Source organism: Schistocerca gregaria, chromosome 8, assembly GCF_023897955.1.
Source record: "Schistocerca gregaria isolate iqSchGreg1 chromosome 8, iqSchGreg1.2, whole genome shotgun sequence".
Lineage (NCBI taxonomy): Eukaryota > Metazoa > Arthropoda > Insecta > Orthoptera > Acrididae > Schistocerca > Schistocerca gregaria.
The window spans coordinates 279,255,032-279,270,672 of record NC_064927.1 but is presented as its reverse complement, the minus strand read 5'-3'; the positions used below and the strand labels follow the sequence as shown (position 1 = coordinate 279,270,672).

General features: G+C 36.0%; 1 protein-coding gene across 1 annotated transcript in view; it reads left to right on the top strand.

The window, feature by feature from the left end:
• The window catches only part of LOC126284357 (general transcription factor IIE subunit 1), a 96,729-nt gene extending 85,006 nt beyond the window's left edge, over window positions 1-11,723 (top strand). Inside the window, exons 5-7 of the mRNA XM_049983224.1 lie at window positions 829-1,054; window positions 4,049-4,295; window positions 10,945-11,723. Coding sequence (XP_049839181.1) covers window positions 829-1,054; window positions 4,049-4,295; window positions 10,945-11,120 — 649 coding nt within the window. The 3' untranslated portion in view covers window positions 11,121-11,723. The remainder of the gene's footprint in view (window positions 1-828; window positions 1,055-4,048; window positions 4,296-10,944) is intronic.
• The last annotated feature ends 3,918 nt before the right edge of the window (window positions 11,724-15,641 follow it).

Here is a 15,641-nt window from a genome sequence, read left to right as displayed (position 1 = left end):
CAGCACATTTATGTGACTTCTTCCTCCTCCCTAAGATGGAAATCAAGTGAAGGGTTGGAGATTTGATTCAATGGAGGAAAGTCTAACAAAATTGCAGAGAGTACTAAATATCCTAACAAATAAACACTTCCAAGATGCACTTAAAAAGGGTAGAGAAACATTGGTATTGGTGTTTCTCTCATAAGGAGGCTACTTTGAAGGTAATAGTGTGTTATAAGATCTAGATAAGACATAATACTTTTGTAATTTATTTCATGAACTTTTGGATACCACCTTATAGTTAGCAATTCATTTTTAAAGGCATTTGCATTTGAGATGCGGCATTTGATGCTTGGGTCCCACATTTGTCAGTTTGCTTTAGTGATCTTTCAAATCATTAAATAATCAAGTACCAAAATTAATTCCTCCTGTTGATGTGAACATGAAACTCCATGTCAAGTTGCACTAGAACCTTCATATCTTTCATTCTTTGGTATTTTTTCAAGTGAGCTCTGATCACCAGCGAGCCGCTGTCGCCAAGTGGTTCTAGGCGCTTCAGTCCAAACCGCACTGCTGCTATGGTCGCAGGTTTGAATCCCGCATCGGGTGTTGATGTGTGTGATGTCCTTAGTTAGTTAGGTTTAAGTAGTTCTAAGTCTAGGGGACTGATGACCTCATATGTTAAGTCCCATAGTGCTTAGAGCCATTTGAACCATTTTATCTGAACACCAGATTGTCACAGTTAAGGCTGCAGTACAGCTGGTATTCTAAACAGAATTATATATTTGTATTTCATTACTGACTAATTTCTTAATATGTAAATTATTGTGAGCTCTGGTTGGGTTACAGATTGGACGGTAAGAAGCCTAGTGCACCATTGCGGCCACCTGGTGAAAACTGGTCTGGTGAGGCAACAAGAACACAAGGCTTTGCTGTTGAAGAAGCCCGTGTGGATATCAGCATAGGAGAAGCTGGTGCTGACCAACGACAGGCCGCAGCAGCTCAGCGCAAAGAGCGCCCAGTCTGGATGACAGAGTCCACTGTCATTGGAGCTGGTGACGCAGCAATTGGTGCTGTAAGTATTGGTTGTACAAGTGATCTGAAATATTTTAGGCTATTTATGTGTAATCCAGTGTTTAAAATTTTCTAATCACCTTACACGTATGCCTGCAAGTACACTTTTATCAGCAAGTACATAACGTTTCATGTTTCTTGTCACTTTAAGAACGTGTTTTCTTTCATGGTTAAAATAACAAGTCAGTGTTATTTGAAACTTCATATAGTGAAAGACACTCAAAGTGATTGTAAGATCATCAATGAATGATAGTGGTTACCAGAAATGTTCTTACTTATGGGGCTGTTGCTGTGAAACATGGTTGTGCTCCCCTTTTACAAGAAAACAATATGTAATTAAACTGTATGTGGATGTTATCAATCATGAATGTTGTCAGTAACACTGTTGAGCCTGCGGAGGGAGGGGGGATGGGGGTATTATTTTCTGTTTTATGTTTAGCATTTTTTACCAAATTTTAATTAATTATGAGTCTTCAGCAGCACAGATCCAGTGTCTCAACTATTTTCACAGTGAGGGAGTGGAAATGGCACTTCTTCACAGAAGAAAATTGTTAACAGATCACAGTTTCACGTGATCAACCACATAAACAGATAAAATATGTGTGTTTGTATAACTGGCTTGTAAGTCCATTAAGAAGTTTGTAATTGGGAAGTACTGAAGAGAATAGAAGGGGGGAGGGAGAGGGAGTGCTTTCTCTGCTATAGATCTTCTAAATACTTAAAAGAAATTTTTCACTATTATTTACTGTGTGCTAATAAAACCATTTTATGAAATTTCAAAATGTCACCATTCTCTATTTTAAACTAAGTGATTAATAAATTTACTGTTCAATAACTATCAGTTACTAATATTACTAAACTGCTGCACTCAGATTTATAACATTTTTGCTCGGGAGCAAGGAAAGTGCCGAATTTTGTTATATTTTGTAAAACTGTTATGTCATTAAAAATTACCTATTGCACATTATTATTTACACAAAATTCTCCTGTTTCTAATTATGCATGGCTGTTGTGGCACCTCTCTCCATAAGATTTACGTGAATATTCATAGAGACTCCCAATGAAATTTTTTATGAATGTCAACTTTTTGAAATGCATGCAAACTGTTTTCACACATGTAATTTGCTTATTTATAAATGAAATAAGTATGGAATTGTGTGCCATTTGTAGACTTAATTTTAATTTTAGCCTATTAGATGGGTAAAACAGTCCTATAAGGATGTACCATATCCAAAATAATTAACAATCATATCCCATATGAAGAAGCATATGTAATAAAATGGCAGCAGTTTGCATATTGATGATTTTTAGTAATATTCCCACTGTATGATATGCATCCTCAATTCTACAGAATTTTTTTATTGCAAACAATTTTTTTTGTCGCAGACATTTTTTATTGTATGTTGAGCTTCTGATAACACAAATGGCATCATAACCAGTTTTGACAGCTTCAGATTACACAAATGGCACCATAACTAGTTTTGACTTCTTAGCAAGTAGTCTTCAAATGATTTGAAAGTTACATAGTAACATGTAAAACCTCATGCACTTTCTTTTCTACATAGTTCAGCTAGAAGACAATTTCTTACTTATCCAAGAAGTTTTGAATGAAATCCCACCCTTGGTATAAATTTTCGTTTGTCACTTCAGTCTGTGTGTATACATCACAGATGTTTGATACTTAAAAAGGTCTCTGGAACCATATAGTTTCAGTGGATCATTTGATTAGTTCCACATTCATTTCCAAAGCACAACAGGCGTAGAATCTGTGTCCCAAGCTTATTACATGCATACCATCAAAGTAGTTACCACCTGTCTTTCTTTATTCTTTTCCTTGTTCAATTCCAATGAGTGTATGCATAAACAGCTCTTTCCTGGTGTCAAATGTGATGTGTGTGAAATACAACCCAGCCATGTGCAGAAAGAAATATGGACGTTAGGTCCAGTAATTACACTGGCTACGCTACAGGCTCAGGTCTCCCCACCATCGAATCCCTCTTGATGTTTTTCACATGTGTCCATACAAAGAAAACATCATCATCCTTTGGTTCAAAGACAAGTAGATTCAAAAATACATTGAATGTTCCTCATAAAGAAATATAGCTACCCTGAGTTACTAGCTTCAAGCAGGGGTATAATGTGTTAGAATAAATAAATAAAAAATTATGCGTCAGAAGACACACACATCATTATAATGTGAACCCATGGATGAAATCTTAACATCATCAAATGGTCTGTTACAGTCTCTGTTGTGTGATTTTATTTACTACAGTTGTTAAGTGTTGTAGTGCAGTACAGTTGTGTATATTGAATAGTAAATTTGTCTGTACAGTGTGTACATAAAATCTGGGAATACTTTCAATTATTTATTGCACAAGAACTAAACATTGTACAGATGTCATAAATATTGCATTTTGGAGATAAACTCTGAAAGTGTTTTTTTTTTTTTTTTTTTTTTTTTTTTTTTTTTTTTTTTTTTTTTTTTCCCAAACATTCGATATGTGAACCATGAGAGACCCTGCAGATGTCAATATGGTAATGGAATTCTTGCTATACCCGTCCTAGCATGGCATCATCGACTGTGGCAGTCGCTTCCCGTATTCTCTCCCAGAGCTCTGCTACATCATGTGGTAGAGGCAGTACGTACAGCAGATCTTTAATGTGTCCCCACAGAAAAAAGTATCAGGGAATGAGATTTGGTGATTCGAGAGGCCATTTCATGAAACAGCTCATTCCGCACTTGAACTTGCCATGTTTGTGACTAGCACCGACTATCGGCAAATTACCAAACTAGGCTTTGGCGATATACATGGGAAAAAAAAAAAACAACTTTTAGGGTTTCTCTTCAAGATGACATATGTATAATATCTGTACAATGCTTGGTTCCTGTGCAATAAATAATTGAAAGTGTTCCCGGACTTTACGTACACCCTGTATTTATCAGAGAGATTTGTCATATGTAAAACTCATGTCACCAACTGCTGTAATTTCACAGGTTGACTCTGTGACACCGGTGATCACAGAGCCTGCAGCCGAAAAACCATCAGCAGGCAGTAATCGCAACCAGGAGGATATCATGTCAGTTCTGCTGGCTCATGAGAGGCGAAGCGGAGGAGCAGGGCTGTCTGGTTCAGCAGCCAATGCTGCAGTGCGGTCTGTGTTGCCTGGTGCATCCAGCCCAGCAAGTGACAGCAGCGGTGATGAGCAGGTCACGGGTGCTGTGGGTACGATGCCTGACACAAGTCAGTATCCACATTTCATTTCTTACCTAGGATGTGCTGCATATTATATTTATTTCTGTCTGATATGTTACTTACATCCTCTTGTTCTCTGGCTTTTGAAATTAACCACCTGCATATGTTGTAAGGCATCTTGAAGTGAAAGAACTCTTTTTAAGTATTGGAATTGTAAATTGATGCACCAGTAATACATGGTTCATGTATGTGCCTGAAATGTAGAGAAGTATGGTCAGTAGGAAAAACAGTCAAGGTTGCAATGACAGCAGAAGCTTTATTGAGGTGTATTGCCTTTTTGAGGCATCTCCAGAACTTTTTTAGGAACTGCAGGTAACACGTTAGTCACAAACAGCCAAATATTTTGATATGCACCTTCAGTGAAGGTGTCAGTAAAGCTTTTGCTGTCATTGCTGTCTAGATTGTATCTTCTACTGAAAATATGTCATGATTTCTGCACCATGGTCACAGAATGGGAGGATTTATAGAAGAAAAGTATGGCTTAGTAACTGAAAATTTAAGTTTTTATAAATAGTCCTCAAGATGCTGGTTGAACAAGACATAAGGGTATGGGTCAATCGTTAATAAGTGCTAGAAATGTATTAGTACATTTGATCTGACTAATATAATAATTGGACAATTGATGCTCAGTGATAGGAACATGCGTAGTAAGGCAAAGAAGATATTAAAAAAAAAAAAAATCAGAGACTGGAATAATTAGTAAACGGAAGAGGTGTTCATGAATGTTGTTGGAGAAGAAGCTGATGTGAAGAAGTGAAAGTGTGGATTTTTTTGTATGAAGGCAGACGGTGTAGTGTTGAGAAGGAGAGAAAGTGGTATGGTTGAAAGATGTTTCAGCATAGCAAACATCATTTTTTTTTTTTTTTTGCACCTTCTGTGGGATTTTGAATGATGATTAACTGGCAATAAACTTGATCATATTGAACACACAACTTACCTTAATGTTGATGATTAATGAAAATCACCTCAACTGTATTATTACACATTTATTGTATTACAACTAATTTTGTGTCTTTGAACATCTTCAGGTTGCTTGCAGTTAAACAAAACAGGAAATTTGGCTAATGCTACAACATCTTAATATAAAAAAAGTAGGCAGTTACTGAATTGTGCTGAAGTCATGTCATAAATGGGCTGGTTGTCACGTAATATTAAAGACCAAATCCAAGATCACTGATCATAAACATTCAGCTGACTGCACGGTGGAAGTATGTCCAGTGGACATAGCATGCTGCATATAGTAAACAGCCCAGACAGGGTTGCACCATGTTGTGTGCAATTACTTCATATGTGTGACTGGTTACGCACCACTTTATCCAGCTACATCAGTGCAACCTCATGTAAACTTTAGCACCTGTTCGTTTATTGTATAGACCTGTACAAAATTAAGCACAGCTCACATTTAGTTTTTAGCATCACACAAAAACTACATAGTTCAGATATTTTCAGTTCTTTTACATGTTCAGTGACCAGACATTATTAGTTGTAATGGCTTGTACTCCGTAGTCATGCTCAGTCTGTATGACAAATTAGGAATTCTGTTGTACCATGTGTATTTACTTCACTGTTGATTGTATAATAGGTCATAAGGCATTATCAGCCTTATGATGATACAGTGTTGTGTAACCACTGGTGTAAGTTCTCTTCCATTGTAAATAATTGTAGCTAACTTACAAAAAGATCACATGTAATTTTATTAACTGCATATGATAACCATTAGTTTGGTTGCCTTACCTCTTTTACATGTTCAAAGAAAGGCACCTCTTGTAACAGTGATTTATGATCATTGTGTGATATCAAAATTATCATTCCAGATGTATTTACATAGTTATTCTGCAACTATACTTTATATTTATTCACTCATCATCGCAGCTGCCAAATGATGAAGTTTGGTGTAAGATCTGTCACCTATTTCTGTGTTGTTGTGCATAATTGTATTGTTAACTTTTGTTCAGTTCTACTTTTCAATTGTTTGCATTAATTGTGCACTCTTTAATATGAATTTTATACGTAAGGTTTGGTCATTGCTTGTAACGATTATGATTGCACAGTTGACTGATGCATTTAACAAAGGCCCAATTACAATGTTTACATATTTACGGCTGACATGGAGTGCCACTGTCCAGGCAGTTTACTGTGTGTGTTATGCCATGTCTGCTTGCCATACTTCTGTGAAGCGGTGAGTGGGATATTGATCAGTGTTCTCGGATTTGGTTTTTAACATTACATATGACAAGCAGACCATTTATGTCGTAACTTCAGCACAATTCACTAAGGATTTAGTATAAAGTTGTTATCAATGTGAGTCACCTGTTTTATTTGTTAAATTGCTATAGATGTAGTCTATTTTCCTGTTTTGTTTAACTACATGCATCCTAAAGATGTTTGAAGAAATGAAACTACTCATAATACAATAAATGTTTAATAATACAGTAGAGGTAGCTTTCATTCATCATTAAGATCGCTTGGTATCATAGAGGAGCTTGATGATGGTATAATGTAGCACAGAAATCAATTGCAAATAAAATAAGATTTATAGATACATCAGAAGCAGGCATTCCTACTATATAAACATAAAAATGCTTTAAAATAGTTATTAAGGTACGTAGATAGAAGAAATTGCTATGAAGTATTTCCCTCACAAGACAAAGTTAAATTTTAAAGCATCATTGAATCGTGGTTGACATGAGACTCATTGGGTAGGTAGGTTGGTTTAACATTCCAGTTTTATTTTATTTTATTTATTTTGGATTTTTTAAGAAACTTTGTGTTAGATACTTCACGTTTCCCTTCATGCATCACAGTGTTGGTATATTGTGCCATAAATGTGACTGAAACTTTGTGAAGATATTATGATCATACCAGTTTTTGCAGTTAACAATTAATTTTTAAGCATGTACAATATGGAAACATGGCCTGAATTTTTTTGAAAAATGTTTAACTGCAGTTTTTAATGTACTACATGGATTTGTACTGTTCTTTGCATGGAACTATGAAGCATGGCTGTAAAATTATATTTTGGTGTTTAAAAACATTCATAATTTTTACAGTTCCCTTTGTTATTGTTGTTGTAGTCTTCAGTTTGAAAACTGATTTTACACAATCCTCAATGCTAGTCTGTTCTCAGCAAGTCTCTTTCTTTCTTCATAGCTACTGCAGGCTACATCTACTTGTACCTGTGTTCTATAATCAAGCTTTGGTCTGTCTCTTAATCCACTCTCCCCCTCATGCAAACAATCTATGCAAGTATCAAACTAGCTGTTCCTTGGTGCCTCTTGATGCTTCTTATTAATATTTCCTGGTTTTGCTGTAAATTTCTTTTCTCATTGATTTGCTTTGCTAAGTCTTCATTAGTTATCCCATCTGCCCTCCAAATCATCATCAGTTTTCTCCACACTGCATTTCAAAAGTGTCTAGTTCTTCCTGTTTGTATTGTTTATTTCCATGTTTCACTTTCATATGAGGCCACATTCTATGCAAATGTTTTCAGGGAAGATATCCTAACTCTTAAACTTTACATAGTTGTCTTTTTAAGAAAGGTTTTTCTTGCTCTTACCAATCAACATTTTATATCTCCTTTGCTTCTTCCACCATCAGCTATTTTGCTGCCTATGCACCAAAATTCATCCAGAACTTTTAGTGTTGCATTTCCTAACCTGATTCCTTCAGCACCACGTGACTTCATTTGATTATACTACATTACAATTGTTTTAATTGTATTTGATGTTCATCATATAATCTGTTTTCTTAGGGTGTATACACCCCAGGACAACAAGGATATTTGGAGCAAATACGGGAATTTTTTTCATCTAGGGAAAACCCAGTAATCTTTTGGAACTCTGGGAACTTTTCATTGTTTTAGTTTTCAGTTACATTTTTGTAATTTTGTCTGGTAAGAACTAATACTCTATCACAGAATTTTACTTTAGCATGTCACTGCAGAATAATACTGCAGTAGCTGAGAGAATAACACCAAAATAAAACTTAAGTTTGCACAGAAAATGTGCAATTTACAATAATAAACATATTGCTCATAAAGGCATCTGCTGGCAGCAAAATGTGTCAGAGGCTATAGCAAGAAGACTATGCAGTTACAAAAAACTGCTTTTAATGAGTGTGATGTCACAACTGTTTACATTTCTAACAGGTTGCAGGAAAATATTGTGAATGGTGTTTGACAAGCATTGTTTTCACAGCAAATTTCCTTTTATGAAAGATGAATTATGTTATGGGTGATAATGTGCAATGAATTTCTTAAATCACAGAGCATTTGACTCTCATTCAAAATTAACACTTCGAGAATCAATGAACAGAAAACTTTTGTGCCCAGAAGACCAGCCATTTATGTCATTATTTAAAATTTTAGTAGCACGTTTGTATTTGATGTGTCTTAAAGGGTCACACACGCTAAAAAAGATGAAGTTTCATGGTTAGTCTTCCATATAATTTTAGTTTTTTCATAAATTACAAATTATGCAATACATTTTTTCACAGGTGTAAATGCACTTTTCACTCGGATGAAAATATACATACAAGTGAAAGTACATGGCAAAAGTATAATTATACTTAAAAACGTGTGAGGTGTGTTCTTGAACAATTTCATATGTAATTGGCTTTCCTATGGAAAAATTAGAATGCTTGACAGAACATATTTTCAGCCAGGTAACTCATGAAACATTAGATGCACAACAGTGAAATTTCCAGAAATATTCAGTTGCTACAATTTAAGCTGTGCTCTTAGGCTCTGCGTGAACATCTGCTCTTTTTTTTCCCATGTATGCATCCTGTGTCAGGACTCTCTCCAATGCTTTGTTGTGTTAGACACATTTCTGTGTCTTATTTTGTAAGATAAGTTGTAGGATCATTATTGCCTCATGTAACTCCTACATCTGTTCTGAAGACAAGCTGACATTTCCACATGTCAGCTTCTATCAGGCAGCTTATTCTTCTGTTGATAGTTTGTGTCAGTATTTGGAAATCATGACTTATTAAAGTGATGGTTTAAAAAAATTTGCACCTATCACACCTGCCCCCACTGGATTGGGCTCCTAGATTCTTTTTATTGATTTATTAAGATTTTTTTGCCAAATGCATATAGGTCTCATTATAACAGCTAGCAAATACAATAGTCATGAATGCTTTTGAGTCTTTGCACATAATAGTTTACCGCATGTCAGAAAGTCTATATTGCATAAAATCATCTTGTTAATTATCATATGTCTGCCTTGTTATACATCAGTGGGCTCAAAATGTTTACTGTTTTAAAATTTGTTAAGTGAATACAGACATCTTACAAGTATTTTTTTAAGTTTTAATTTAACATTTTTATTATTAGTATACAGGGATACTGGCAACTTAAGACCATGTAAGGCCATTATGTATGAATTCCAGATTGTCATTTTTAATTTAGTTCTTTAGGTTCTTCTGAAAGTTGGGAGTATTTCACCTGTCTCATGAGTCTTGCGTATCAGATGCAATAATTTTGTCTTGGCTGGCTCTCCCAAGGATCCCAATCCACGATGACAGCTGCTAGAAGGCACTGCTATAATCTGTGAGTGCTGTTGTCACTACTGCAGTGCTGGCTACAGAGAGACGCCCGTAATACTGACCTATCAGTGCTCACACCTGCCCTCTACAACCAGCAACACCACTGCTCACTCATTCAGTTGTGTTTTCATTGTTCTATAGTATTGATCTCACTACAACATCATTGTTGTGGTTCTGGATTCACTATGTTTAGGTTTTCGATCCTGGTTTACTAGGTGGACTTGTTATTCCAGTGTGCCATCTTCCTTGTTCATGTTTCTCTTGCTGTCCTCCTGTTTACTCTCTGGTGTTTCACTGTATGACACCCTTGGCCAGTCATACAGGCTTCCCAGGTTTCTGAGTCATTCCTAGTCTTGCCAGATTTTGGTCACTATAATTGGTGATGGGGAGAAAGGTTAGTAGTATTCCACAGACGTGAGGCTGGAATAGCAACAGCAGCGACTGCTCCTGCAGCAGCAATTCAGACAGCAGATCCAAAAGCTGTTTCAGTAACAGACTGAATTGCTTCATCAGCAATTTCAGTTTTTATTGGATTGCTTACAGATTCAGGTTCCCATCCAGGCTGTGGTCACTTCCGAGGCAGAGAGCTGTCCACATGCACTTCTATCATTTAACATTGCCAAAGGTAATTAGGATACATATTTGCAGTGGTTGTGACGGCATTTCACTGCTTTTCAGGTTTCTGATGATACTTTCCAACAATCTCTCTTCCTTACTTGGGCTTCCCTGCACCACCTTATTGGACAAAGGGCCCTAATTCCCAGTGATGGCCTTTGAACTGTTCTGCACCTCCAGTGACATCAAGCACCTGTTTAGTCCACTGTTTCACCCATCCTCCAATCAGGTGCAATAATTTTGCACCCAATGTAATTAATATAACGCTGTAGTAGACAAGATAGTAAGAGCTATTAGAAAGAAAGTTCTGAGTGTCTTGCTGCACTCCTACTCCCTTTTCTATTTTCCTCCCTTAATTAAAAACCTATGGTTTAAAAGCTAGGAGTGCTGTAATGTCTAGTTATATGTTACTATTAATGGTACTTTCTCAATGATAAAGGTTTTAATTTTATTTCAACTTGTTTTTTTCTTTCAGATGAGATTGAAATTATGGATTCAGAGGAAGATGACTATGTTCCTACAGTCACAATAGGAGACAAGAGTGTTCCTGTTACAGAAGTGAATGATACCCTTATTGCTCAAATGACACCAGTTGAGAAGGAAGCATACATACAGATATACCAGGAGTACTACTCTCATATGTATGACTAAAATTTGTGGGCTCATCATGTTAAGAGAAGGGATCTGAAAGTGGTGTCATTATTGTGCTGTGAACAAGCTGAGAAGTGACATGTATTCTACCTGTTAAAAGTTTTGTGTACTGAAATGAATTTTCACAGAGTGCAATATATATATTTCGGCCAAACTTCCACTGCTTCCAAATAGTTTTCTTTGTAACAATGAACTTGTTTTATTTTTTATGTATGTAAGTAACCTTCCCTTTGATGTTGTATGTGTAGAGATCATTTGTTGTTCATTGTTACTGCAGCACATGATCTTGATGTTGTCCTTGTCCTGCATGGAAGAAGAAAGCTAGCTGGTGGCTAGGTAAACTGTTCTCAGCACTGTTATTATTTCTGGATGTGATAAGAGTTGTGAAAAGATTTTCTGTGATGGAATTTGTGAGCTACTGCTCACACTTGTCGAACAATACATGAGAGTCCCATTTAAATGATGTTGTTATTTTAGTAGACAAATCATGATCTATGTAATTGTATTTGATAGTTGTTTACTGAATGACAGAATTTAAATGTTGTGCTGACTGTATATTTTTGATATAAAAAAAAAATTGAAACATAAGAAGGTAAAAAATGAGTGTTGCGTCAGCCTATTCATTTTGCCAGAAGTTTGCTAATCTCTGTGTATCCATTCTGTGAAGTGTCAGCTAAATGGTCAATCTGTGTGAATGAGTGAGTGAGTCCACTTATAAAATTACAATGCACAGAGGTCAGTCAGAAGAAAATTAAGATATTTCTTTTTCACAAGTAATAAAACAACTTATCGCCTGCAAAATATTATTTTATTGTATTTGTTTGTTAAAGTAGATTTCCTTAGTGCAGAGATTTTTTTCTCCAGTGTAAGAGTAGTTCAGAAATTTTACTATAACAACACACACATGCATTCCACATTGTCACTTCAAGATGTTACTCATTGTATTTTGGTCTAGGGTATCCTTTTCTTCAACACCAAGCCTTCAGTGCTCATGGAGTATGGAATTTCCTTGTCTAAGGAACAGAACACTGCCAGTTCTTATAAAGAAATGGCAGTTCTGAACTTGTGCTTTGAAGTAAGTCCTTTGTTCTGTTTGATGGATAGTTTTGAAAACATGTTATCGTGAGAGTTCATGATTGCTTATAATCTAACACAGAAAGAAAAAGGAAAGACTGCTAGATGGTTGCTTTGAAAATGTAAAAGAAAAAGTTTGTTTTTAAGATTGTAAAGCAGAATTGTAACAGAACAACTACCCCGATTTCCATTTCATTTATGAATTATTCAGAACTGAAGATAAAATAGAGCACCCATTTTTGTGCCACAGAATATCGATAAAATGTGCAAATTCTATGTTGTTGAACATTGGATGAATCTGACAGAAGCTGTGGTACAGCAGAATCAGCCACTTAATACGTAACGCCCACCTGGTGTAATGTCTTCTGCATCAAACCTTCCCATGCAGAGGGAAGTAAATAGAAGTGCCAGCGATGCTGGCTGATGCACTTCTGCATGTATGAGCATTTTTTTGGAGTGAGATGTAGGAAAATTCAGTCAAAAGTCATCAATGTGCTGGCCTGTTGGCTTGCAGGAAATGCTATGGTTAGATTAGATTAGTTTTTCATTCCATAGATCCGAGCTGAGGAGATCCTCGTGGATGTGGAACATGTCAATAATAATAATTTTTTAAAGCCAAAATAACATACCAATAGTATGAATATATACATCATTTGTTTCCATTAAAAAATTTGTCAATGGAGTTGAAGGAGTTGGCCACTAGTAACTGTTTCAGACTCCTTTCAAACTGATCTTTATTTGTAACTAAATTTTTTATGTTTGTTGGCAAATTATTGAAGATAAGTGTTCCTGAGTAGTGTACCCCTTTTTGAACTAAAGCAAGTGCTTTAAAGTCCTTGTGCAGGTCATTTTTGTTCCTGTTATTGTATGTATGAACTGAACTGGTTGTTGGAAAAAGAGATATATATTTTAGGACAAATTTTGTTAAGGAGTAAATATACTGAGAGGCAGTAGTTAGTATACCCAGTTCTTTGTAGAGGTTTCTACAGGACGCCCATGAATTTACTCCACAAATAATACTTATTACACACTTTAGGGCTCTGAAAACTTTTGTTTGACTTGAAGTTACCCCAAAATATTATACAATATGACATTATGGAATAAAAGTAGGCAAAGTATGCAAGCTTTTTCATTTTTATGTCACCTATGTCAGCTAACACTCAAATTGCAAATACAGATTTGTTAAGACGTTTCTGCAGTTGTGTGATGTTACTTTAGGTGAGCTGCTGAGATCTAGCAGTGGCTGGCATGGATGATAGAAGCTCAGCTGATTCCAGTGTCCCTGGAGCTGGCCCCAGAACATCACAACTGTGACCAACAGGTGACCAGATGCATCCTGGAGAGGCCTCAAGCATGTGTACCCACACTCATGTACCACCTTGGAAAATCGTGTCATCATTGTCCTCTTGCTTTTGTGGTGGGAACAAAAAAAGATGGAAGAGTGTACAGTGTGGTTGGCCATGAAGTAGCCCAGGTGGATTGCAGCCACTGAGGAGGAAGGCTCCATATTTTGCTTGAAAGCAATTTAAATTGCTTTCAGAACTGTCCACATGTAATTCTTTAAGCTTTTGATTTTTGAAAGTAAGAACACATCTCTCTGCAGTGCCACTGGACGTGGGTTAAATTTTTGTCCATTGTCAGTTGAGAGGGAGTGTCATCAGTGCAGAAGAGCTCAATAAAGCTGTGGGTGTGGCTGCTGTGGTGAAAGCTTGACACCTACAGGAAGTGGGAATATGAATCTGTTAACATAAGCCACGTTAGTTCCAAAAAAAAGATCCAGCAAAATCAGTGACGAGATTTTCCCAGTGCTGTTCATCCTATGACCATGAGGAAAAAGTTTTGGGATGTTCTTTTTACATGCACGACAATTCTGCAGAAGGTATGTAATATTTTATTATGGCCAATAAATATACATCTTAACAAGATTTTCCTCGTACATTTGCAATGTTATTAGTGAAGTAAGTTTAAAATGCATTATTGACAGGAGGATGGGATAATAAATTTGCGTAGCTCATTTTTACTTGTTAAAAGAAGCAGGCATTGGGGAAATTGAAATTGATGATGTTTTGCAAAATGTTCATGAAAACAGTCACTATCAATAGCACTGTGAGTCATTCTCGTCATACATACCGGTATTTGTGCGAGTTTCTGAAAATAGACTCTTGCCTCTTAGCTGTTGCCGCACTCCATGGCACGATGGGATATTATTCCAAGGTGTGGATCATGTTATAATGTGTATTGCGTTCGCCAAGCAGAATATATTGTGATATACCTGCTTGTCCTTTCTGATGATATGCAGTGAAAAACAATTTGTGTTTATCGTAAGCAAAGCTGTTTAATCTTTCAAAAACTACTTCAAAGTTGCAGGTTTGATGTTATTTAAGAAAAGCAATGATCATATACTAATCCAGTAATTAATTAAACCAACCAAATAGAAATTTCAATTCTTGGCACACTATAATACATGCTATTCTCACTGAGCTCTTACTGTGACCACTGAAAATCATTCCTTGAGTATCTCATTTGAATATTAATGATCATGGTTACCTTCAGTTATGAACATTAAGTTGAATAAGCCAAAACAATATCTCATTTATTAATTCATGCATAATACTGTAACAGTGCCTTCAAAGTTGCCATTCAGCTTGAATGGTGGTGGCAAAGTGGTTTCTTTATATGCCTGATTATTACTTTTATTAATTTGCATTGTATTGAATTGAATAAATAGCACAAAGAGTCTTAAAGATCATGTACTTATGGCTCATTTGAATTCTTACTTGAGCAAAACAGAGATAAAAACTAGTCATCTTACACTATCATAATAATGATACATTGCAATGTGATGAACAGTTCTGAAGCGTACAGTTTCTTGGCTATCAAACTTAAATCAAATCCCTCAGACAATTTGGGTAACACCTTTGTATTTGAACATTGTTGTGATACATGATAGTAAATGGAATAGTGAAAACTTGCCAAAAATAAAGCCCAGTGGTGGAGCTGGTGTGCAGTATGATTAGTTAGGATTTTGGCTGGATGGAACAGTAAACGTTTGTAGTTTAGTAACTAGGTTAAATTTCATACCATATAGAAGATTTTAAATTTCTGTACCCAAAAAACATCTGCTTTTTGATTTGAGGCTATTACTCTTGGATTGGTGGTATCGTTTTTGATGCCACATTCAAAGACCTTGTAAGAACCATCTGACAGTTTATGTGATAACACTGTGCCAATTCCATGTGGAGGTGTTGGTTGATAAGGTCAGGTGCAGATGTGGTTGAAATGTCGCTAGGTGAGGTGGCAATTTTAGTTAATTTTTAGTTATCAAAATGTGTGATGACAGGCCCATGTCCATTCAAACGTTGTGCCTTTCCAGCTTAAGAGGTTCAAAGAATGAGAGATTTTGAGGTATGAATCTAGCATAGTACAAGGTGCTGCTGAAAAGTTCAT